We start from the raw sequence: 24,816 nt of genomic DNA on the forward strand, positions 1-24,816 counted from the left end.
CTAATCTGCTGCCCATCTCAGTTCTTGTCTCCATAGTTTCTCCAGAGCTCTCACATACTCCTTCCTAAGTTTCTGATACACACATTCGCAAGGCCTCTCTCACCACACTCACAATCTTTCCTCATCTCAACAGTTCTTCTCCAAAGGATTATCAGTAAAATAACTGAGTCATAAATAACTATAGAAAAATATGTAAAGTGACAATTTAGCTTCGAAATTTACCCGTCACAATTTTCTTATGCATAAGTGGTACATAAAGTTTTCTTATAAAGGGCTTCCCTAAGCCTGGGGTGTATGTGTTTAACTAGGGGAGGCCTTCTGGTTGTACAGAACCATTCTGATTTCTTTAATGACAATCATTACCATAAAAGTATTTACTGAAAGCTGGGCTGGACAGCCATTGTACAATCTGATCTGGCAAATGCACAGAAACTGCACTCCAGATTACACAGTAAGGCACTAATTACCCAAATGAAACTCCAGGGGCACCTTGGGGAGATGCAGTACAGAGAATTAAGGAAGGAAATAATTAGTCACAATTGCAGAAACTGGCTAAATACAAAGTGAAAGAATGCATGCAGCCTATTTCCTGCAGAGTACAGGAAGCCTTAATAACAGAATATGCAAAAATACAAGAGAAATCCAAAAGAGAAACATGAATAAGAAAGGGACCAATCTCAATTTTAAATTACAAAAATGACTTTATTTTCTGTTCCTATGTACTACATAGCCAAATAACCTTAAGACATTGTATCATGAGTTTACACTATGACAAATCAACTTTCAAGCATTTTCTTGACAGTCTTAGAGGTTTTGCCAGCATTTGACACAATCTGAACACATAAAGCGAGAGAAAACAAGCAGCAGAAGGAAAACTAAGTGACCACGTAAGGCATTGAGTTTCAACCCTAGTAAAAATATTCATTAAATAGGCAGAATTGTATGGGAGAGGGAATGGTATTCAGCAGAAAGCAAATTTATTCCACATCCGAAACCACGCATAGGGTTATTTAACATGGCCAAGAAATTAAGTTGTTCGAAGTTATATACCCCTTTTTAAGGTCTTCTAAATAAAAAAAATTCCTTGGGGTGGGAGGAGACCCTCTTCCCTCACCCCAAAAGGAATTCAAGGATGTTACCTTTATCAGTGAAAGGCTCTGGGAAGATGGAGTAAGAGTGGACAGCTAGTTTGGAAGGATGGTATGTAATTGTATTAGAAGCATGTCACTGAGGCCTAAATCTGAAAAATCAATGGCACGTCTGGTCAAGACTGTCCAGGCTTTCTTACAATGTATCTGAATAGACAAGAAAAAAAGTGAGAAAATCTTACCGACCCTTGAGGCATTCCCCTCACTAATAACTGTGCTGTTTTGCTATGGAACCCTATGTACCCTGAGTTCTTGAGATCCTACCAAAAATGTGAATTGCTTGAACGGCATTATCACATTCAGGATTTATAGGAGAATGTAAATTGAATCTTAATTTAGTCTCTAAACACAAATGGAAATTGTTTTGAGGTTTATCTTATCTATTCACTACTACATATTGCTGACAGTTTTCATAAAGATGGATCATGAGTGTTCACTGTTTTAGTAAATATATCATTACTACTGATCAGGTGTTTGGTATGAAATTAGATTAGAGAGTAAAGTACTCCTTAAAAATTGGACTTTTCTTAGAATTAGGAACATAAACAACAGCAAAACCCTTGGGGGAAATGATAACAAGAGATGTAAAGATTTTTTTCTTCTCTTTCTTATAACAGAAATCATAAGATAGCATATTGCAGAAATGTAGACTTTCCTCATCCCAAGTAACCCAAGGAAGATTCCAGGTTGCTTAAGCCCCTCTCTATAAAGATGGCTTCAGAGGCAGATAAAGAGGCACCTCTAAATGACCAAAGTATTCACAGCAGGCTTATGTCCCAAGCCTTTCTGAAAAAGCAGTGCCTGCACACAGGATGCCATGGAAATTGTTAGAACTCATTACAATAGCTACATTGGAAACCTAAGGCAGAGAAAGGTGGGTGAATGAACAATCAGAAAATTTACCAGTGTAAATAACAGGTTTCACCGTATCAAGAACATTTATATTAAAAGTGTTGTATTAAAAACAAAACAAAGTGAAAACCCAACATATAACTAGTTTTCTGAGATGTGGTCTTCTTAGGTGAGTTCCACTGGGATATACTTAGATGCTCTGTTTCAACCAGGCCATCTCCAGACAACTGTCTGTTCTACACTTAACCATTAAAACTGACCAAAAAGCATACTCACTATGGGTGTCCAATAGCCATAGGATTTAAGAGTACATATGATGCTTTTATATTTACATAAGCTGTTTCTCATGAGTCTTATAGAAGTTGGAGAAATAGAGCTAGTTGTTCCTTTTTAGCAAGAGCACTTGTAAAAATACGAAAAGGATTGGGTTAATACCCCTTTTAACACTGAGTTGATTCATTAAAGAACTTTAGAAAAGTCAGCAGTTCATTTACCTGAGTTTCCCAGTTAAAGGCTAAAGAGTAATTTAATGCTTTTCACTTAAGAATGTGAACAAAAATATACAATATTAAAAAGGGTCAGGGTCAGAAAATTTAGACTCAAGATGAAGTTTGAACATTTTGAATTTTTATAAAATCTAACAGAAACATCTATGAATTTTCCTTCCTAGTTAAACCATAAAGTCATAGAACTATACTGATTTACTGGATGTTATTTAGAACTTAGGTTAGGGGTCAGCCTGTGAAATCATTAAGAAAGCGAATCAAATTCTTTTGGCATTTTGAGCAAATTGTCACAAAGACTAATTATTAGTTACTTCAGTTATGAACACATATGAGATTATGAGTTAACACCAGATAAAGATTTCAGCATAAATATGATTTTTAACCTGAATAGGTCCCTTTTAAGGGTGATACAGAAAACAACTATAAATTTTATCCAGAAAAATAGTGCACCTAGTGTTTTACCAGTAGTTATCAAAGCTCACCTTGCAACAGGGTCATGCTCAGCCATGGACAACCTTCCAGGTTTGTTTGTTTGTTTAAAACAGGTAGCGCTATGTTTCTAAATATAACACATTGTTCATAATCAGGATCCTAACAACATTCTAGAATTGAATATTTTATCCTACAAGAAATATAACCATGTTACTATTTTAAACATTTTGTTTCAATTCCAGGGCAAAATAAACCAGCTATACAAAATCACCATTGTAACACTTAAACACAGAGCAGAGACAGCAAAGCATTTTGGTCTACATGATTCAATTATTAAATAAATGAAAAGCATCTCTTCCCCAAATCCTTTACCCCACGAAGTATCATAACAATTAAAACACAGTTGAGGTACATATATCTGCTGAGTAGTTCCCATAGCTGTGTTCCATGTATGACTCAAAGTAGCATTAAACAAAGTCACCAGGATCAAGGGGTAGATTTTAAAAGCAGCATCTTGAAACCCCAAACCATCTTTCTATTTTTCTTCGTTAAGTCACAAAACTTCCTTAGGTCAGACTAGGGTTCCGAAAACAGTGTGAATTTGGAGCATAAAACAAAATTCCCATGATAGGTAGCACTGGTCCTGGATTGAGGGCACAAATAGTGCTTTCATTTTCCTGTTCTATACAGCTTAATAGTCAGTGAAAACTTGTGCCCAAGACCCATACTATGTTGGATGTTTAAGTACAGAGATAAATAAAACTTGGCTAACCACCAGGCAAAAATTATTTCTATCTACTTAGCAATTTATTCACACTTAAAAAAGAAAAAAAAAAAGGAACAGAACCATTTTAGATGAGATACTTTTTTTTAAGCCAAAGAGAGCAGACTTTCTGTGCTTGCATCACTAACATTTGCAGCAAGGACAGGCTTGAGGGAGATAGATTTATATACGTACATATACGTGGATTATTTCGTGTAACAGGCAGAATTTGAATAGAGATCCCCACTTCCACACTACCCAGAGGAACCAGTGTGCCTGCCTGGAGTGCATCAGCTCTTTAGCAGAGTGCTTTAGTAGCACATTTTTTTTTTCTTCCATCGGATGTATTCTCATATCAAGATATCAAAGATGATTAAGTTACTAAAAAACAGGCTTCTGATTCTGATTTTTAAATTTAATTACCTATTTTAATTAAAATAAATTACAATTTCTAAGGTTGTTCACCAGTACTACATACAATATTGATATTAAATGGGAGGAACCTCTGTATTTCCTTTTCAATGATATTTTTTAAATGTTGGTAAAAATGTAAATCAGTTAAATTATAAATGACCAATTCAAGCAAGCTGCCACGGGACATTATTGTCTTTACTCACTTACAAAATCCTTGCCTAAGTATAAATAACTGTCAGATATGTGAAAGAATAGAATTTAGGGCTCTGTTGGAGGCAAGGGGAAATTTTGAAAATAATAGTCTATGACAATGCCCTTATGTGAGTTTACACTCCAGAGAAGTGTTTTCTATAGAATGAAATACTTGGCCAATGGAGAAGGCAGCTGGAATTAAAATAACTAGCACAGATTCCTTGGTACACATACAATGAAAACAAAAGTAAGGACCCTGTACAGGTGTAAACAAGCTAAAAATGACCTTGGCAAAATATCTTCATGGATTTAAAAAACACCAAAAGCATGCAACTTAAAGTTCCCTTCCCTTCACAAGAATGAACTGAAAAACCAAAACAAACAAAACAACCAAAACAAAAAAACAGACGGAACCATCTGTTTCTGTCAGTAGAAAACAGTAATAGATACATTAGGTTCCAGGACAAATAAAACTTTAAAATATTAATATTGAAAAAATACAATTAACTTTTTATTAAAAATACATACTCCTTACTCAGTCTTTGTGTACATTTTGTTTTGTGTGAAAAAGAAAAAAATAATAAAATAGGAAAGGCATTAAGACTACCTAATTATTTATACTGTATTTGGTAGAAGCATGTTTCAGTCAAACTTTAAACAAAAATAAGTTATTCTGTTTTCATTTGCTCCCGGACATCAGAAGGCAGGGTTTCAAACAGAGCATCTTCTACAACTAAACCAGCTCGCTTCAGAGCCCGACAGTCGCCCAGTTCGGGAGGGAGAATTTCAAAGTGATTGCCTTTGACATCTAAATAGGAGAGAAATAGTAAATTTCCAATTTTTGGTGAAAGTACTGATAGGCTGTTTTTCCCAATCTTCAGAGTTTTGAGTTTCTTACAGAAATAGAGTTCATCTGGAAGGCTCTCCACTTTGTTACAAGTGATGGAAAAATACTGTAAACTTTGTAGAACTCCGATCTCAGGCGGGATAAATCTAATGTCATTGTAGGACAAGTCCAGGTATCGGATCTTGTTGCATAGGAAGAGGTGGGAAGGCAGCACCTCTATTTTATTGTGACTAAAGAAGAGGCGCTCCAGGCTGGTGAGTTTCTTTATATGCTCTGGGATGTAGGTGATGCTGTTATACCACAGTTTTAGCACTGTCAACTTTCTCAAGTGCTGGAAGCTAACGATCTCTTCTATAGATTTCAGATTATTTTCCTTGAGGTCCAATTCCTGGAGGCTAAGCAGGCTGAACACGGCATGAGGAATGCGCTCCAGGTCACAGTGGACCAGCTCCAGCTCTGTCAGATTGGTCATCTTCTTCAGATTGTTAAGCATCACCAGCTTGGTGCCATCGTTGTGTATGCACATCTTCTGGAGATGGCTGGAAACATCAACCACTGCCTGTGGGATTTTGGAAACATTGCTTTTGATAGAGAGAATTTTAAGGCTTTTGAGATCCCGCAGAGACTCAAGGGTGATATTTTTGGAAATATCGTGACTTAGAGAGCCAACCAGGTAGAGCTCCTCCAGGTTCCGGAGGCCATACATCCAGGGGGGCAGCTCCCTCATATCATCAAACTTGACGCTCAAGACCTTGAGGTTCTCCTTCAGGAAGGAGAGCGCCGCGCTGTGGATTTTGACCGAGCACTGGTGCAGAGAGAGCTCCTGGAGATTGTCTAGCTGTGCAATGGTGGCTGGTATCATGACATTCTTAATGATTTCAAGTTTTAGAGACTGCAACTCCGTGATTTCAAAAACAGTGTCTGGAAGGCCAGAGAGCATGATGAGAGGCAATTCCAGGCGGTTATGGGCATTCGTCTGCAGCTTCTGCCTCAGTTTATCCGGAGTCCACTCGTTGTTTAAGTTCAGCTGCTTTAATTTGTTTTCACTCACTTCAGATAGGAACACTGCAAATCTCTTGGAATACAGAGGGTCGTACTGATCTATCATATGAAGCATAAAAGCAAAGTCATTTTTCACGTCTGGAATATCATCAATTCCAGTTTCCTGCCGGACGTACTCAAAAGAGTACTCCCTCAGAGAACGGTAGAACAGCCAGTATAAGGTATAAAGGCACGTCAATCCGTAGATACTTACAAAGCACAAGTAGCAAAAGGAGAGTTTCGAGAACAAGTGTGCCATGGTGTGATTGCAGGAAAAGTTCTTATATCCAGTCATGTCCTGAATGTCAACATTGCAGTCCACTGTAAACTGGACTTTGGAAACCAGGGCGCTATTATATGCAATGATGATGAGGAATTTTATAACCTTAAGTACAGTCTGACGAACATACATAGCGTATAATATATCACCTTCTTCTACGTGCAGCCTGAACTTCTTCACCTTCTCAAATAAAGCCTTCGCTTGCTCACCCTCCTTCTTATCTAGAGCCCCTGCAGTGGATTTGTCAACCACAAACTTCTCAGGAATTGACTTTAAAGACTGAGAGTTGACCAGGCCGCCTTCCGGACCAGACGGGGTGGCGTTGGACCTGCTCACGTTCTTCCTGTTGTCCTTTTCTTCTGAGTCCTCCCCAGACACTTCAGATAAAGCCCGTGTGGTCCAGGGAGAGTCAAAACACTTCCCCAGGATTGAGATGAAATGTTCTATTTTGGAGCTGGAACCAGGGAATTTGAACCAAAAGTTGCTACAGAGCATGAAGACCAGGGTATGGATGAGGACAAGGTAAGGGAAATACTTGGCGTACCAGTGGAGGGCTCGCTCATAGCACATCTGGTTAATGAAGCTGTACTGCTGAAGGTCCAAATCTGTCTTCAGTCCTTTCATTTCCACAGTGACTGGGTTAGTGGGAGACGGTTTCGGTGGAGGCAGTGGGGTGGTACTGGCCACTGCTTGAGAGACATTCGAAACGGAAGACTGGTTCTGAGAAGCCTGCACTCTTTTTGGAAGGCAGATTATCTTGTCTTGCATGACCTGAAACAAAGAAATAATATTTTCAAATTATATTACTCAAAGAGCTTTCATAATGTCATTAGTGCGAAGAAAGCAGCAATACCATCCAATAAATGTCCATTTCCTTTGCCTGGAGAATACAATGTTCAATTCCAGCACCGAGATTTTTATCCTTAGCCCACATGTTGGAAAAATGAATTGTATCGATATACCTTTGTTCACCATGTCTAACTCAGGACACAAAACGCAGCAGTTTTTTAGGACACAGAACGATTCACAACAAAATAAATAGTTAAAGAACATTCACGTATTTAAAAACATTTGCATTTCTTCTCTCACTGAAGCCTGGGAGAATCAGTCATTGGTCTGGGAAATACATCCTCTTATCAGACTCAGTCTTGAATTGGATGGCTCCCAAGATTGATATTAGTTTCTGTATGAGAAGCATTAAAAGGAGGAAATATGGGAGAAATTCCCATCTTTATTGTTTCCTCTTTTCTTTCTATCCACATCTTAGACATGCATAGATGAACGTGAATGGCTTTAATAAAATGGGAATTTACTAAGCTTTTGTAAAAACTATTTCTTCAGAGAGAGATGAAAAAATACAGAAATGTTCGATAGTAAAATAGTTATGTCTAAACTTGCTGCTTTTCACACAAAATATTACATCAACTTCTATCCCTCTACCAATGCTTCAGCTTGTTGAAAAGAATATTAAGCCCTAAGAATGTCCAGCAGTCTCATAAGATTGCAGTTTGGGTAAGAGAGAACACATTCTTTCTGAAGATGAGGTAGGATGGGGCAAAATACTCCTTGAATCAACCTGGAGGAATCATCCCCAGGAAGAAGTACACGTAAGTGGAATCATCTGGACAACAAGCAAACAGTTCAGAGAAAGAATAATAACCAAGAAATTGATGGTAATAACATGGAATTAATAATGCAGGGAAGTCTATTTGTACCTTATTAGGTCAAATGGCTGAAACTCCATAGTGTATAATGATTTTGCAACAGCAAAGCTCTTTATGTTGATTCTAGAAGTAGAAACTGACTCTATTACAAAGTAGACTGCTATGGCATGAGAATATGACCATAACCTGGTGACATGGGAGATACAGCCCCATAGAGAGAAGTATTTACAAGGTTTGACAATGCAGTGGAGCACCCAACACTTAGTTGAGTGTCTGATACATAGGAGACCATCAGTATTTGCTGAGAAAGTGAATGAATCTAGAACTGACACTAGTCCTTCCAATTCAGAGTTGCATAGGTCTGGGTGTAGACCACACGTCTCCTAGGGATGAAGATAAGGATGGTGATTATAGTGATGACAGCAACAAACTTTCTGTTGTATTTAATATGCAATCCTGTTCCAATAATGTCATGGGTATTAATTATTTTGTCACCTTCACCTGATAAGGCAGGCACTCCTTTTATCCCAATTTCACAGATGAGGAGACCAAGCCACAGAAAGGTTAAGTAACTTGCTTAATGTTATCAAGCCCAGGCCACCTGGACCCAGAGTCCACATTCTTATTTTATTTTATTGAATTTCTAGGATTAAACCAAAAAGATCTCAATTTGACTTTATCCTAAGTAACAAATTACCTTATATAAATTATACATATTTTAGGGAAAAGCTTATCTCTCCCCATATCCTATGCAGATAACAATGAAAGAATGAGGTTAGGGGAAGAGAGGAAGTTTCATTTATAAAGATTTATAAAGGCTCCAGCCTAAAAGATATAGCAGGGGGCTACTACTTACTATGTAAATCAAAAGAAGGCAGGGAAGAAAAACAAATGTAATTGCATTCAGAGGGTTCAGTGGCTACAGAGGTGTGAGAATGTTTGAGAATGCCTTCAAACATTTTAATCACTTACCTGATGTTAAACATGCCCATGTTTGTGGGCATATATATGTCTACTTATAATTATACCAATAAAGTATTGCCAATCCATATGTCAAATATTAGAAAACTTAATTATTTTTCCTTTAAGTTTAAAATAAACATAAAGCTTTCATTTTAATCTCATCTCAATGGGGCATCCTTTATATTTCTTGGAGGTCAAGCACTCTACCTTGGAAACCTCTGGAACAGAAAATAGTAAGAGAAAGTCTTGACAGATGCCAGATTATCCTGAAGAAATATCAAAGAGAAAAAGTAAGAAAGTCAGTGTTTGGGGCCATATTCTAGATGTTTTCTCATTCGTGGTCTCATTTAATGCCCCCAATAATCTGTGAGGCAGGCATAAGGTAGGGGCTAGAGACCAGCATGGAAAGAAATGCTTCCCCAGCACCTTCTCCAAGAGTGACACCTTTGAGCTAGTATGTTAATATGACATTGTTAATGGTGTGATGAAAATAGAGATGAGCTAGAAGGTAAAAAGGCAGGCACCTTCTGGAGGTGCTAAGTCCCTGCCAAGCAACCAGGTGGCCCCATTACTGCCCCCTGCCCAGCCCTTCTCCAGGCTTGCTCCTCATGGGGGAAGACGATAAACCTCTGGAGCTTGGCTGCTACAGAGGGTTTCAGGTTATGTCCTGCACCAGGGTGCCCAGCTGACGGGCAAGTGTGGGCTGAAATCCTGCTTCTGCCCCCCTCGGTCAGCTCTTCACCCTCATGGGATGCCTTTTTATATTCTGCACAAAGGTACCTGACTGGCTCGCATCTGCCATGCTAGAGAGGTAGGTCATTTTCTCCCCATTCTACAGAAGAACCCAACTAAAGTTCAGAGAAGTTCAATCACTTGCCCACGTTCATGTAGCTAGGAAACAGCAGAGCAGACTAGTATATTTCCACCATTCCAGATAGTCTCCGCGTTCCTCCGAGTTTCTGCTACGATGGCTTTAAGAGAACAGCCCAACGTAGGAGGGGAACACGTAGACAATCTCCAGAAGTTCCTCTCCGCCTTCTGATGTCATATTTCTTTCAATCTTCACAAAGATGTAATTTTTTAAATGTGCCTGTTTAAATCCTAGGAAGGTAAAGACAGTGCTCTATTTTCCAGAAGCTGTTAACTACTCAGAAACGAGCACAGAGTAGAAAAAGATGCTGGAATTTAGTCACCACGAACAATTGCTGCTCATGCTGCCAAGAGAACACATCCTAAGAAGACTCCAGCAGAGACACATATCATAGTTGAAGTCCCAAAGAATGTGATGGCAGGTTGTCTATCCAGGACTACGAAAAGGAGGAGGGCAGGTGATGGAGTCCAACAGTAAAGAGTGTGAGGACTTAAACAGTGAAATAGCCACAGGAGAGAGGAAGGAAGTTATCTTCCATGGTTAATGGAAACTTTGCAACACTGAGAAGAATTGGGAGAAGGATCAATATTTTCAAAGGTAGAGTAAAAAAGAGAAAGAAGACAGAAAAAAATAAGGCAGATAGGTTTCTTTTAAAAAAAGAAAAGGGTAAAGGGTGTTTCTGGGGGATATCTGTAAATAGCAGCTTGTAAGAACTTGAAAGTTTCTGTTTCACCTTTTCTGCTCTTTTGAGAAGCTTGTCTAATTAAACCTATACCTCACTTCTTTTTGCCTTTACCCAGAAATTTAAAGATTAAAGTACAAAACAAGCCTTAAGGAAAGGCTGCAAAACAAATTGCAAAGGCATAATGGTAGGGTTCCAGGCTGCTGGTGCAGGGCTAAGGGAGAGTGCTTGGGGTAAGACCAGGGAGAAAGCCACCACCCACATCCCATCCTACAAACCATCGAGGCTCAGACCATCACCACCAGCTCATACACACACATGTCATTATGACGAGGGATCCCATCCTTTTCTTCTAGGGACAGCCCTCCGACTGCCTTTGAACGAAAAAGCATTGAGACTAGAGATACACAGAGTCTTTATATAGGGGGAGGGCGAGAAAGAGGGGAAAGAAATGAGGGTAGGGGGAAGAGAAAAAAATTTAAAAAGCAAGATGAACAAGAGAATCTGATCCACAATATAGCAAGGTGAGAACGTTACTCTCCTAAAAGCAGATACGAGAATAATTCTTTAAAAAAAAATTTTTTTTTTTGATGTGGACCATTTTTAAAGTCTTTATTGAATTTGTTACAATATTGCTTCTGTTTTATGTTTTGGTTTTTTGGCCACTGAGGCATGTGGGATCTTAGCTCCCCAACCAGGTATCAAACCCACAGCCCCTGCATTGGAAGGTGAAGTCTTAACCACTGGACCACCAGGGAAGTCCTCCATGAGAATAATTCTTGAACGAAATCATCTACTTTAAAGAAAATATCTCAGTTTGGGAATGAGGAAGATAGGGATATAGAAGGAGGTGAGTCACTGAGGGCAAAGGTCAGGTGAAGCCAGGCAACAAAGATGCTAACTGCCCCCTGCCCCCACCCCGCGCTGTATTGGGATGAACAGGCTTGGAGGTAGGAGGAGTGAGTCAGCAGAGCAGAGAGGGGCTAGAATCGAAGGAAATAGCTCAAGCAACATGGTAGGAGGCTGGGGTGTACACTCATTATTTCTATTTTGAGATGTAAATACCTTTCACTCTTCCCTAAACCTTTGGTAAAATCTGCTAAGTGCACACATACACCCCTATTATGAATGAATTTTGTGGGAATCACAGCAAAAAAAGGACTAAATTTCATGCTTGGATCAAAACTGAACAGACAAGGAGAGTTTGCCTGGGATGCTAAAAATCTATAAACTGTTTCCATGAAAGCAGGAACTGGGACCATGAGAACCTAATTCTTCTATGAGTCCGTCAGAACTTAGGCCATGGACTGGAATTTGATCCAATATCCTCTAGGTCCTACGGAGCAGCTGACATCCAGTAACATGAGTATATAAAATGCTCCTCAAGACTTTACAGTGAAAGTTCCTAGAGGAATAAAAAATATACATGTAAAATTGTTCCATGTCTGTCATAATATCTAGGTAATATCTCTGGAAAAGAAACACAAGGGTTGCAGTGATTGGAGAAATGGGCTCACTAAAGTTGGATTCATGAATTCCCATTTGCAAATTATTTTGAGATAACACCACAGCTGTTTTTGAAAAAAAATTCTAAGGTCAATGAAATCAACTGAATTTCTTGCTTTTACTTTCTACAGGGGGATGTCTTTCAAGAGAAACGAACTAAAATTCAAACTTCTTTAAAAAAGGAAGCAACCCATCCAAACTATGCCCTGAAATGCTGCTCAGATCTAGGAAAAGAAATCAAATATTTAAAATTGTAATTATCACATTTATACTAGCAAAGAGATGCATTTTTAAGTAGAGTATGTACACTCTTGATCGCATGTTGAAATACCTCGCCTGGTCAATGTAAACTTAGGGCCTTTTAATAGTAATCTTCACAGTTTTAAATCATTAATGCTCGTCTACATCTTTGATTGTTTATCTTTGATGATGGTTATTTGATTCTCAGTCCCTTTGTTAGAATCATAACACCCATTATTATAATGTAAAACTAAGATCTACTTCATTTAGGCAGTTTCCAGAAGAGGACGGCAGTGAGAAGCAGCAGGGAAGAGTGGTAACATGTTGAAACAGTTTCACATTTGCATGAATGAGACACCAAAGGGCTGAGGTTCAAACCAAACCAAACCAAACCAAACCAAACCACTTAGCTTCAGAGAAACGGCTTGATATAACGAAAATAGAGCAACATAAATAAGGGTCAACTTATCTATTACATGAGGGAGACATAAATGACATCGATGGCGGTGGTGTAGGGTGTGTAGAACACAAGTGCTGAGTAGTTCTGCGTGTGCCTCAGGAAAAGCCAACCATTGTGGAGGCTCTGCTGTACGTCAGATATGTTAGCGATACCAAGAGCAATGTGCCCTTCCAGGTCAAGCACAGGAGAAAGACAACTGAATCAGTCATGAGTGGTGCAAGTGCTCAGATACATGCTCGTCTTTCACAATGAACTTTATAATCAACTTTATAGTCTAGATCCAGAAAAAAAAACAAAAAACTTGGTGGTATTTTTATTGGGATTACATTACATTTATAAATTAATTTAAGAAGCACTGACATCTTTATGGTGTTGATTCTTCCTCTCCATGGTGTGTGTTTCCACTTGTTCAATCTAACTTTCTGTCTCCCAAGAGTGTTTCATAGCTTTCCCCAAATAGATTTTGGACATTTATTGTTAGGTTATGCTTAAACATTTTATTTTTTGCTATTATAAATCTTTTTTAAAAAACACATATTTAGCACAGAAGGGAGCATCCTCCCTTCACCTTTCCTACTCCCTTGCCATTCCTTAGGAAGCCCTGATAAGCCTGGTGCGTACTCTTCTGGATCTATATCTGTGCATTTACAGAAACATGACATATAAACACATGGGATCTTCCTACATGAGTTGTTCTTGCACCTTGAGTTTTCCACTCTCATAGTATGTCTTGGAGACCTTAACACATCGGCACATAGGGATCTACTTCATTCTTAAGGGCCACATTATTACGTGGTGTGGATGTGCTATAATTTATTAAAAACATTCCAACGACGATGTGCATTTAGGCAATTTATTAAAAACATTCCAACGACAGTGCCAGTCTCAAAAAGGTACATGCTGCCTGATTTTACATGGCATTCTGCAAATCAGGCCAGAGAACAGATCGGTGGTTGCCAAAGGTTCACTGCAAAGGTTCAGAACCAGGGAATTCCTTGGGGTGTTGAGATTCTTTTGTATCCTGCGTGGTGTTACAAGAATTTATGCATGTTTTAAAATTTAAATAGATACCTTGTTTTGATAAAGAGTGCATTTTAGAAATGCTGTCTAATATTAACAGAGCTCCACTGGCTTTTTTCTGTTTTTTAAATATCCTTCTTTAATCTCTATTTTGCACCTTTGTCTGTGATTTTGTTTTATTTTTTTAGGTGTCTGTTTTATGTATTTTTAAAAAAATCTAAACTAATCACCTCTTTCTCTTACAACTGAATTTAATCTATTACATTATTTTGCTAACCTCACTCATATTGGGATATTTACTGATATTTGGATTTATTTCCATAATTTTATTTTATTTTTTTAACATGTTCATTGGAGTATAATTGCTTTACCATGGTGTGCTGTATAACAAAGTGAATCAGCTATACATATACATATACCCCCATATCCCCTCCCTCTTGTGCCTCCCTCTCCATATTTTTATTTTTATATATACCATTTCTTCCTTCTTCCTGTTTTCTGTTGCACTGATAACATCTTCCACATCTCCTGTTTTCCATCCTGCTTCAGCTGGTTGGGAAGGTGAAGATTAAATTTCTGTAATAAAGGTTATCTATAATTTCTCAAAACGTATACACTTAAAGCTTTTCAGAATCCCTACCTCCCCTTCCAAGCATGTTTTAACTACCTGCTGAACTATCCCGTTTTGTTGTTCCCAGAGTTTGTTTTAGCTTTCCTTTGAAACACACAATTAAAAAAAATAATCTATAGTTGCTTGTGATTATTTACATATTTATCATGCGCTCACCAATTTTCTTAGATCCTTTATCTTGCCCCTGGGTTCCTTTTCCTTTTGATTAAAGTATCTCCCTTAATAATTCTCTAGGGTAGCTTTGAAGATTTTACCGTTAACCCCAGATCTTCTATAGTTTCACTTTAATTTTAAGTGTATGTAGATGAACACTGCTTGGTATCTGTAGCTAAGGATTTGACTTTCTTCAATTTTGGAAAACTTTAGCAAAATCTCCTTAAATAATTGCTTCAAAACTTGCTTCATCATTTCTTCCATTTTTTTCTGCAATTCCTATTAGATGTACGTTAGAGTCTCTCAACTGATCTTCCACGGGTGTGCGTTTGTGCTTTTTAATACCTGTCTCTCTCTGTGCTGGCCTCTGGGTAACTCAGAACTCTTACGTAATTCATTACATCTTTCTACAACTGAGTACAGTGTCATTATTCTACCTATTGATATTTTAAAGTTCAGAGGCTTTTTTATTTCCATGATTTCTAAATTTTTTATATCCATTTGATCTTATGTCATATCTACCTACTTTTTAATGTTATTTCTTTGCCCACTCTAAATCTATTTTTTCTGCTTTTTATTTTATTTTTTTTGAACTTTTTTTTTTTTTTTTTTGGTACGCGGGCCTCTCACTGTTGTGGCCTCTCCCGTTGCGGAGCACAGGCTCCGGATGCGCAGGCCCAGCGGCCATGGCTCACGGGCCCAGCCGCTCCGCGGCATGTGGGATCTTCCCGGACTGGGGCACGAACCCGTGTCCCCTGCATCGGCAGGCAGACTCTCAACCACTGCGCCACCAGGGAAGCCCTTTTCTGAACTTTTTAAAGTAAATGTATTTATTTTAACTTCACTGCTTGTTTTAAAACTTAGTTTCATCTCAAGTGGAGTGAATCAATATTCCAACTGTCAGTTTTGCTGAGAGAGTTTCTTAGCATAATTTTCTTCATGTGTTCTGGGTGGTAGGCTTGTTCTGAGATTGTTTTCTCTTGCGCACTCTTTTGTGGTTTCCTGCACCCAGCTCCCCAGTCCACCATTAGGGCTCGTCATGGTGCTTTGATGTTCTACTGTGATGTCAGGATCTCACAGTTCCAGTCAGGGAGACATGGGCAGGCTGACTCAGTTCCTGGCTGGGAGGCACCCCAGATACACGGTTTCCTCTGAAGTACCAGCTCCAGCAGCCAGTTAATTGCCATTCTTTTTAGCTTCCTTTTGGGAGTGAGGACTTTTGGCTCCAAACAGTGACCAGGCTCCGGTCTCTTATCTTGCTTGGTGCATTTTTAGTTCCTTTACTGGCAGGAGCTGAGCTCCTGGCCGCTACTGCCTGTGTTTGGATGACAGCCCAGCTGTTGCTTCAGCCCCACTCAGTATTCCATTTGTGCTCCACAGAAGTGTTTATCTTGTTTTTGAGTCCATGTATGCATTTTTGGTACCTCCTTTTATATTTTATCATGGCTATAACCGTTGAACATAGGGAGTGTTTTCAAGCATAACTCTTGCTTTACTATCTTTTCATAAGAGAGAGACAGTGCGCTGTAATATAAAATTAGTCTCAAGACTACCATTATGAAGAATCAACGTTGCTTGGGTAGCACCAAACAAGGTAAACCTGCAATGTCAAGTTCCTCTTCCCACAAGAAAAGGCTGGATTTCTTTATACATCTGCCCCTAACAGCATAGGAGGGTACTTATTTTCCTACAACCTCAACAATTAAGTACAATATTTTTTCTATGAACTATAACCCCCAACTTATTTCTCTGGTTTAGACTTTACATCTTAGTTATGACTCTATTATCACTGAAAGAAGTGAGAAAACTTGCTGCATATGGTGAAACAGCAGGCGTCATTCCAATATGTTAATGTGTGACCCAGGGGTATTCTTTAGATTGTGATCTGTTCGTTTAAAAGATGGTGCTTTAACTTGGTTATGGCAAGTTGGATACAGACATGTAGACTGGAGCCACAAAGTGGCAGGTGGGCCAACAGGAAGGTGATTATCTTTTACCCTCCCTCCACTCCATAGATTCAAATACAACTGGTTCCAAAGGGTTGCACCCTGAAGCTGATTGTCCAGATTTGTCCCCAGTCTGATAGAACAAAACAAGCTATCTCTGCTGATCTGAGAGTGACCTAGCAAGAAACAGATCCCAAAGACCTATTCCCCAGGGCTTGTTCAGAGAGATACTAAGGACAGACTATCCATATAGTCTAAAACTATAAGGACAGTTTATAACTTATTGAATATCTACTTTATGCTAACCATTATAGGAAAATCAAGGAGGCATAACTAACATTCTAAAACTTATTGAATATCTACTTTATTGAATATCTACTAAAACTTATTGAATATTTACTTTATGCTAACCATTATTGGAAAATCAAGGAGGCATAACTAAAAGCACTTACAGTCTCCTTGGAGAGACAAATAGCCACGTGAAAAGTCAAACAACAGTGCACACAAGGCTGTATATATACCATGTGAATGATGTGGTAAATGAAATAAAAGCTAAGGCTTGCAGTGAGCAGAGAAGGATTCATGCAGTAGGAGCAACTTCGTTTGGGCCTTGAAGCTGCTGGACTTGGATAGGTTTTGCGGGGAGGGTAAGGTCAGAACCTTGTGGGTTCCAGAGACAGGAGGCAAAGGGCTGCATTTGGGAAGAACAAGGAATAGGATTAAAAAGATGGGACCTCCCTGGCGGTCCAGTGGTTAGGATTCCGAGCTTCCACTGCAGGGGGTGCAGGTTCGACCCTTGGAAGGGGAACTAGGATCCTGCATACCACACAGCGTGGCCAAAAAAAAATTTTTTTTAATAAATAAATAGAAAGATGGACTGTTGCTCTTCCTTTCTGAGGTAGACCCATTTCTCCTGGGAAAAGAGATGGAGATACAAGGGAAGGGAATTAACTTTCACGTCACTAAGTTATCAGTTAATGTACGAACTAACTAATTATGTTCTCTCAGATATAAGATGCTAGAAGACAAAGTATCTATCGTCAAGAGATGTGAGATTTACCTTCATCAGTGATAGGATTAACTCTGAGAATGCAGAATCTGTTTTAAGGCTAACTACTGAAAATATTTTAAGTACCAAAAAATCTTGTTGAGAAAGAAGGAACTGAAAAGGCAGGGAAGATGGTTGTAAAAGGGCGAAGATTTAAGTGATTTCATTCTCAGGAAATGTCTTATTCTAAAGGCTCACTATTCTCCAAGTCCAATACACGTGTGTTTGGGGGCAGTCACCACTGGAGCACAAAAACAGACATCCATGATCACCACACACACTGATCCCTCTCACTAACACAAACGAGTCCTTGTCTCCAGGGGAAATGGAAAAGCGTAACTGCAAGGGTGTGGCATCATTTCCTGCCTGCTGTGCACATGGTATCTTCCTTCTTTAATCACAATGTTTAAAACTCATGTGTTGGTCAGGAAATAACACCCTGCCTGTGTATGGAGGAAGTTTAGACCCAGAGAGTAAAGAGAGAAAGAGAGCGAGCAGTCTAAAGATAATTGACGAACTTTCAGATGTTTATTAATAAACACAAGGGCTGAGTAAAAAGTCTGTTTTTATTGGTTGCTCATTTCCTCAATAGCAACAGGAAAAGGAGAGGCACAAGATCATACCCTGGCACCTCTGGGGCATGAAGGCAATGTCCTGGGGAAAAAATCGAAGGGGTTGGAGGGGTGAGCTGATTAAAACTTAGATTTTTGAATTAACGAATTCTCTTGGTGATAAGGTATAACAGCACTACACTCGCTATAGGATTCATCTGTACGTGATTAAAAACCAGACATCAAGCAAATCTCTAGTGAAGCATCATCAGAAATTTCTCTGCTTGAGGAACATAAAACGCCACCAGTCTGGTGGAAGAATTAAACATTGAACAAGTTAAAGCATAATTACCCGAGTCATTGCTATACAGTAATAGAACAAAAGTATACAGTTAACTGGAGCAGTTTTTAAGTACTGATTTTCCCTCTATCGTAGTACCTGTGGAAACACAGTGTAGTTGGCTATTATCATTTTACCTCCTAGACCAATAAGCTCTCTAAAGGCAAGCTCCAACCTTGTTGACATTGCCTGACACAAAGTAAGTATGTACTAAATATGAGGTGAATAAACACACACTGTGCCCCCTCCCCAAAGGAAAACAAACCACAACAACGGCAAGTACACACATGTATAAAATCAGATGCCAGTGAACATCTGGAAAAATTTGCCTTAGCTACCTTCCTCTGAGATGAAACAGCTCACTTCACACAACCTCCAAATTGCCAAGTGATGTCAGCCTAGTGATTCCTAAAGCCGAAGCTAAGTGCTGACTCATTGAAGGTACACAAGGAGAGTGCCAGATTTGGGAGGCACTACCTATTCATTTCATTTCCAAGTAAAAGAAGAAACCATCACATTTACTTTAGGATCCTGTATGCATTTTGATACCTCTCTGAATAAAGGCAATTCTCCTACCACTATGAATATACATACACTGACTTTTCGAGGGTAAGCATGACTATACATACTATGAATGTTAATTTTTTTTAAACCCTTGGTTAGCCTGAGACTTTCCAGCCATCAAGGATGCTTTCGTTTCCTGTAGCTTGTATTTTAGTTGTATCTATGTTATGTTTTCTTCCCCTTTCTTTTGAGGAAAGCTTCTCCAGGACACAAAAAAAGAAAAGAAAAATGAGGGAGTGGATGAGATTCAAAACTGTTTTCATTTTGCTTCATGGCATTTTTCCATAAGCCAAGTAGACTAATGAATTATTTAATCCATGGCAATTTTTTTTTTTTTTTTTGCGGTACGCGGGCCTCTCACTGTTGTGGCCTCTCCCGTTGCAGAGCACAGGCTCCGGACGCGCAGGCTCAGCGGCCATGGCTCACGGGCCCAGCCGCTCCGTGGCATGTGGGATCTTCCCGGACCGGGGCATGAACCCGTGTCCCCTGCATCAGCAGGCGGACTTTCAACCACTGCGCCACCAGGGAAGCCCGATCCATGGCAATATAAGATCTAAGTGGAAAGCAACCATTTCAAAGTCAAACCATGTGAGAAAATTCAGTGCATATACAAAAACTATGGATAAACATTAGGAACATATTGTTAGTGATTCATAACCAAGACAATTTGTTTCTGGTGCTTAAAATTTTGAAATATTTATAATTATGCTCTTGAAATAAGAAAAAGCTCTGAAGCAACCCCCAGGGACAGAAACCATAGTTCTGTACTCAACTGACTTATCTCTGGACACCCTGCAGTTCACTGATAAATCTGTGAGCAGTAGTAAGATAAAAGAAATTGGGAGAGTCCCGGAGAAACATAAATCCTCTGGACTATCCACACCAATGTACAAACAGCAAAAAGATACAGAATTCTAACACTGGAATCATACAAATAAACAAAAAAGTATTAAAAGAATCTTTAAAAAAAAGATCATTTATTTTAGAAATTTTCTATAGTAATCAAAGAATAATTTGCTCTAGTACTCGGCAAGTGAATGATGTCAACTGCCAGGCTGTGGTAGCTGTACCTTGTTATGACAAGAAGACTTGCAGGTAAGGTAAGAGTCATGACAATTTGTCATTTAGGTGTGGTGGATAGTAGGAGAATTTTTTTCCCAGCCATTATGCTTTTTGGAAGTTAAGCTATTCTGGACTGCAGAAATACCATTAATTTTGTTCCACACATTCCAAGCGAATAGATCTTTTACCATATAAGGTGAATTTCAGTTATGGATTTTTCCTTTTTTCTGACTCATCTAGATGGCTGATCTCTGGGCAGGACTCAAGACTCTTCTTTGTTCCTCCTTACTTCTTTCTAGAAGGAGGGCTAGTAGACATGGCAACATTAAAGGAGTAGTATTAAACCTTGCTGCTCATAAGGGGTTAAGGCTCTGAGTTCAAGCAGGGGATCTCTTGGAATTAGTTTGTTTGGAGTCTCTTTTTAGACCTCCTCTTAGGAGCCATCACTTTGAAGTCTCTCTTCTTCCTTGAAGTTGATGTGATAGGGTGGGTCTGGAGCTGCCTCTCTCTTGGAAGTGGATTATACCCTCGGAGGGCCAGGGGAGGATAGCTCACATAAGCTCTCCTCTTGGCTTTAGGGAGAATCAATAGTCAATTTCCTCCTGCCCACCCCTTCCTCACCCTGTCTCTTCCTTGCCCAGGTTCCCCTTTTCTTCATCTGGGCAAACAGAGATTAAAGTACAGGGAAAGAGGGTAAGGAGGCTTCCTGTGCTTCCTCCAGCTTCTGGTCCAGGTCTTCAGCACTTAGGCAAAGGAAGTCCTTGTGACTTAACCGAGTCCTGGCCTAGCTCACCAGGAGAGTGATAGTGAGGTTTGGGGCCAGAGCTTAGTTTTCATTAAATGTTCTTTTGCCTGTCTTGTCCTCTGTCTATATAGCTCCTGCAGATCCTCTGGGAGAGGAAGGCAGATAGCTGTGGGAGGGAAGAATTGGGCATGTGGACCTTGATCTCAGACTTCTCTCAATCAGAGGCCCAACTCATCACACCTGTGACATATGGAAATGCCCCAGATGAAGAGAAGGCATTTGAAGTCTATAGTTTAAAAGACTAAAAATAATAAATTTCTATTTTACCATCATTTTTTTTTCATATCTGTGAAGTGGAAATGATGCCAATCCTGCTCATTTAATAAAACTGGCTCAGAAAGGCCATGTATTTTACCCAAAATCATATGGCAGAGTCCATGTTTTCTGCTTGAAGCTTTGGGGAAAGATTTAACTCTTCTCTTTAATTTACTTGACCTAGCTGAAGTTATAAAAATTAACCAAGATTTTATATTTCCAGTGAGCATATGAGGTTTCTTACAAGGTAAAATGATGATGTAGCCGATGGCCTGTTTATTAGACAAAAGATTTGTGGTGGATACTGCAGAATTTCTAAAAATATTAAGTTAAGAAACTGACCAGTACAATGATACACAAAAGTGATTCAGAAAGGGATCTCTACAACATTGTCTCATCATGCATTAGGTATTTTCTGAGTCCAGTATCCAGCACCAACATTTTAAAACTTAACATCAACATCCCAAAACATAAGCTAATGTACTTGAATTTAAGATTACACAGCCTTAGCTTTAGGTATCAGTGCAAAGAATCTCACTAGCTCTTAAGACTAACATACCTCAGTCTTTAGTATATTAGTATATACCTTAGTATATACTATACCTTTAGTATATTAGTATATACCTTAGTATATTAGTCTACTAATATACCCTACTCAAATATAAATTTGAGTAGGGAGATGCCAACTCAAATTTAAAGTAGCTAACTCTAATATTGCCAGTTAGCATAGTTTATTTCTTAGGAGGGCTAAAGATTTAAACTTGCTATTACATGATGAACAGTCATGTGTACACTTAAAAGCCTTTATTCCTTTATTCTTAGAAAAAACGTGCTGTTACATCTAAAAAGCTGAAAGTCTTTATTTGCTAGACACTTCCATGTGGACATTTGCCCCACAAGTCTTATTCTTTGTAACACACCACAACACATTTTTTTTTCAGGAATATAATTTAAACCATCCTACCTAGAATATCAAGAAACTTGATTTCCCCAGGTAGACTTAACTATCCTTCCTCTTTTGCAGCTATTGCAACATATGGTCATTGCAATATGAACACACACACACGCACACACACACACACCCCGCAGCAATTATCTTCTGTTTTAGAAGGATGTATATGAATGTCCATCTTTGCAACAGTTTAAACAACTTCAGGTCCAAGACCAAGTTTTGTGTTGTCAGAACTTAGCACAGTGCCTATAACATCGCATACTGAATAAACTGGTACAATGAATGAATGTGTTATTTTGCTTCTCCAACTATTCCTTAAGCTCCTTTGGGGCAGCGATGGAGCCTTAAATTATTTTGTATTCCCAATAATACCTAACAGTTCTGGGAACCTAGTCAACATTCAATAAATATGCACTGATTTATTTGCAGTTTCATAGCAAAAATTTCATTAAACAGAACACTTCTCGCTATCACCAAATACACTCAAGTAGAAACTAGATATTAATCCATCAAGGAAGCTATAAAAGATTTCTATACTGGATGGGAACTTATACTAAATCACCTCTAAATTCTTTTCCAATTCTGAAATTCTATTTTTTTATTTTTAAAAGACATTTAACTAGTGCAGGACTATAACCTTCTTAGATTAGAATAAACCAATATCATGAAAATATCACCATTACTCAGAAACCACTAAATTTTAAACGAATTTTAAAAAATCTCCAAAAGACTAAAGTATACTAAATAGTTAATGAACACAAGCAAGCCCTCAAAAGTTCATTTGAAAACTGATTGTTTAGAAAGAAGAAACCATTTTCCCACAAAACAACATGGAGGTTTTTAGACTCTCAGGGCAGTTCATAAAATCTATTCCATGGGTACAAGATCAAGTACTAATACTGTTACAGAACTCAGTCGACACTCATAATGTGGTTTATTTGGGGATGCCCGAAATATTCTTCTCCATAGGACATCTGTATGAATGGGCAATCATCTGGGTAAGAAAAACCTGGTTTTCACCATGGCATTCAACTTTATTATAAAACAACCACATATGGCCAAAACATAAATTCTCAGTTCTGTAAAAATATACTTCATTGGTCTCACGGAAACGATTCTGTAACTTGCTCTACTGAGGTGCCTCAATGTCTATAGTTTCTTAAGTTTCTCTGTCACAACAGCATGATTTTTTTTACACACAAATTTTGGCTGTAGTTTTCTAACATGTGAGGGCATATAACATATACAAGTCAGGAATTGTTGATCTATTATTAGCACATTTTTGCGGTACATCCTCAAAGGACTTTTTCTTTCAAGTTTATTGCTCAAGCATAAGGGCCTGTCTCCCTTCTCTGGCACTAGGTTTATGCGAATTATTCTAGAGAGGATGCTCCTAGTATTCCTATCCAGCTCTGCAGAGTGCTGTGGTTAATCTCTGATACTACTAAAGAGAGATCGTTTGCTACTGGCTGCTTTTTCTGCTTTTTGCAGGGGAGATCTGATTTTTATCACCTTGTCGTTAATTATCCCACACAAAGCTTTCCTCCATCAGTTTATGATCCAGTTTTAAACGACAGTTTGTACAATTGTTTTTATTATTAAAAGAGTCAATGAATTCTTAGAGCTGCTGAAGCACATTGATTATTCACTCAACACGCATTTCTTGAGTGTTAGGTCTAAGACACAAAGGTGGGTACAAAGATGTATCACACACAGATCCTGCCTTTTAGCAACTTGAAGTCTTGAATGGGCCATGAGATATGTTCTTAACATTTTCTTCCACACACTGTGGTTAGTTAAGTGTCAACAAAGAGGTAATACTAATTGTTTTGGTAGTTCATAAGGTCCCAGGTTCCAGATACCGCAGGATTAAATTCTTTGTCTTAACTCTGGCAAGTCTGAAGCTTAAATCTCAGAAGGCTGACATTTGCAGTAATGCTCAATTTAGGTCAATACTGACTTCAAGTCTTACACAGTGGATCCTAGCAAGAAAACACTGCAAAGGGCTACACTCCCCCGTGCTGTCTCTATATCTGCCACACTGGCCTCTTGTGATTCCTTTGCCTGGAATGTTCTTCTCCCAGATACCCACATACCTGCCTCTCCCAGTTCCTTTAGTTCTGCTCCAATGTGACTTTTTCAGAGAGGACAACCCTACTTAAAGTAGGACCCCTGTCCCTCTCTCTCCTTACACTGCTTTTTCCTTACAAAGCACTTATATCTGACATTATATTTTAAATGTATCTTTATTTTTTTGGCAGGGCCTTGTCATTTTTATCACTGCCTAACCCCATTGCCTGGAACTACTTATTATATGTTAAAGACAAATGCGCATGGTTCTGTCTGAGGACACACGGATTCCCCTTGTAGCCTCCCCTCCACCAGGCTATTCATTCTCTACAATGGGCATCTGCGATAATAGGAATCTCACTACCTAACATGACATTTTCAGAAAGTTGTTAACTTTTTGAAAGTTGAGTTTGTATTGAGCGAAAATCTTCTTTCCTAAAACTTCTGTTGTTGGTTCTATTTGGTGTTCTAGGACACGCGGAATCAGTTTAAAACATCTACACTTTCCACATGGCAGCTCTTTGAGCATCTCCTGTCTGTTCTCATAGTCCCATCAAT

The 24,816-nt window shown here is 38.8% G+C and overlaps 1 protein-coding gene across 3 annotated transcripts in view; it reads right to left on the bottom strand.

Annotated features, from left to right (window-relative positions):
* Positions 1–681: 681 nt before the first annotated feature.
* LRRC8C (leucine rich repeat containing 8 VRAC subunit C) overlaps positions 682–24,816 on the bottom strand; it is an 89,472-nt gene continuing 65,337 nt past the window's right edge. For all 3 annotated transcript variants that reach the window (XM_029228615.1, XM_029228618.1, XM_029228617.1), the window contains one exon: positions 682–7,246. In XM_029228615.1, coding sequence (XP_029084448.1) covers positions 4,976–7,246 — 2,271 coding nt within the window. In that variant the 3' untranslated portion in view covers positions 682–4,975. The remainder of the gene's footprint in view (positions 7,247–24,816) is intronic.

This window comes from Monodon monoceros, unplaced genomic scaffold, assembly GCF_005190385.1.
Source record: "Monodon monoceros isolate NGI ecotype Baffin Bay Population unplaced genomic scaffold, NGI_Narwhal_1 Super_Scaffold_18, whole genome shotgun sequence".
Lineage (NCBI taxonomy): Eukaryota > Metazoa > Chordata > Mammalia > Artiodactyla > Monodontidae > Monodon > Monodon monoceros.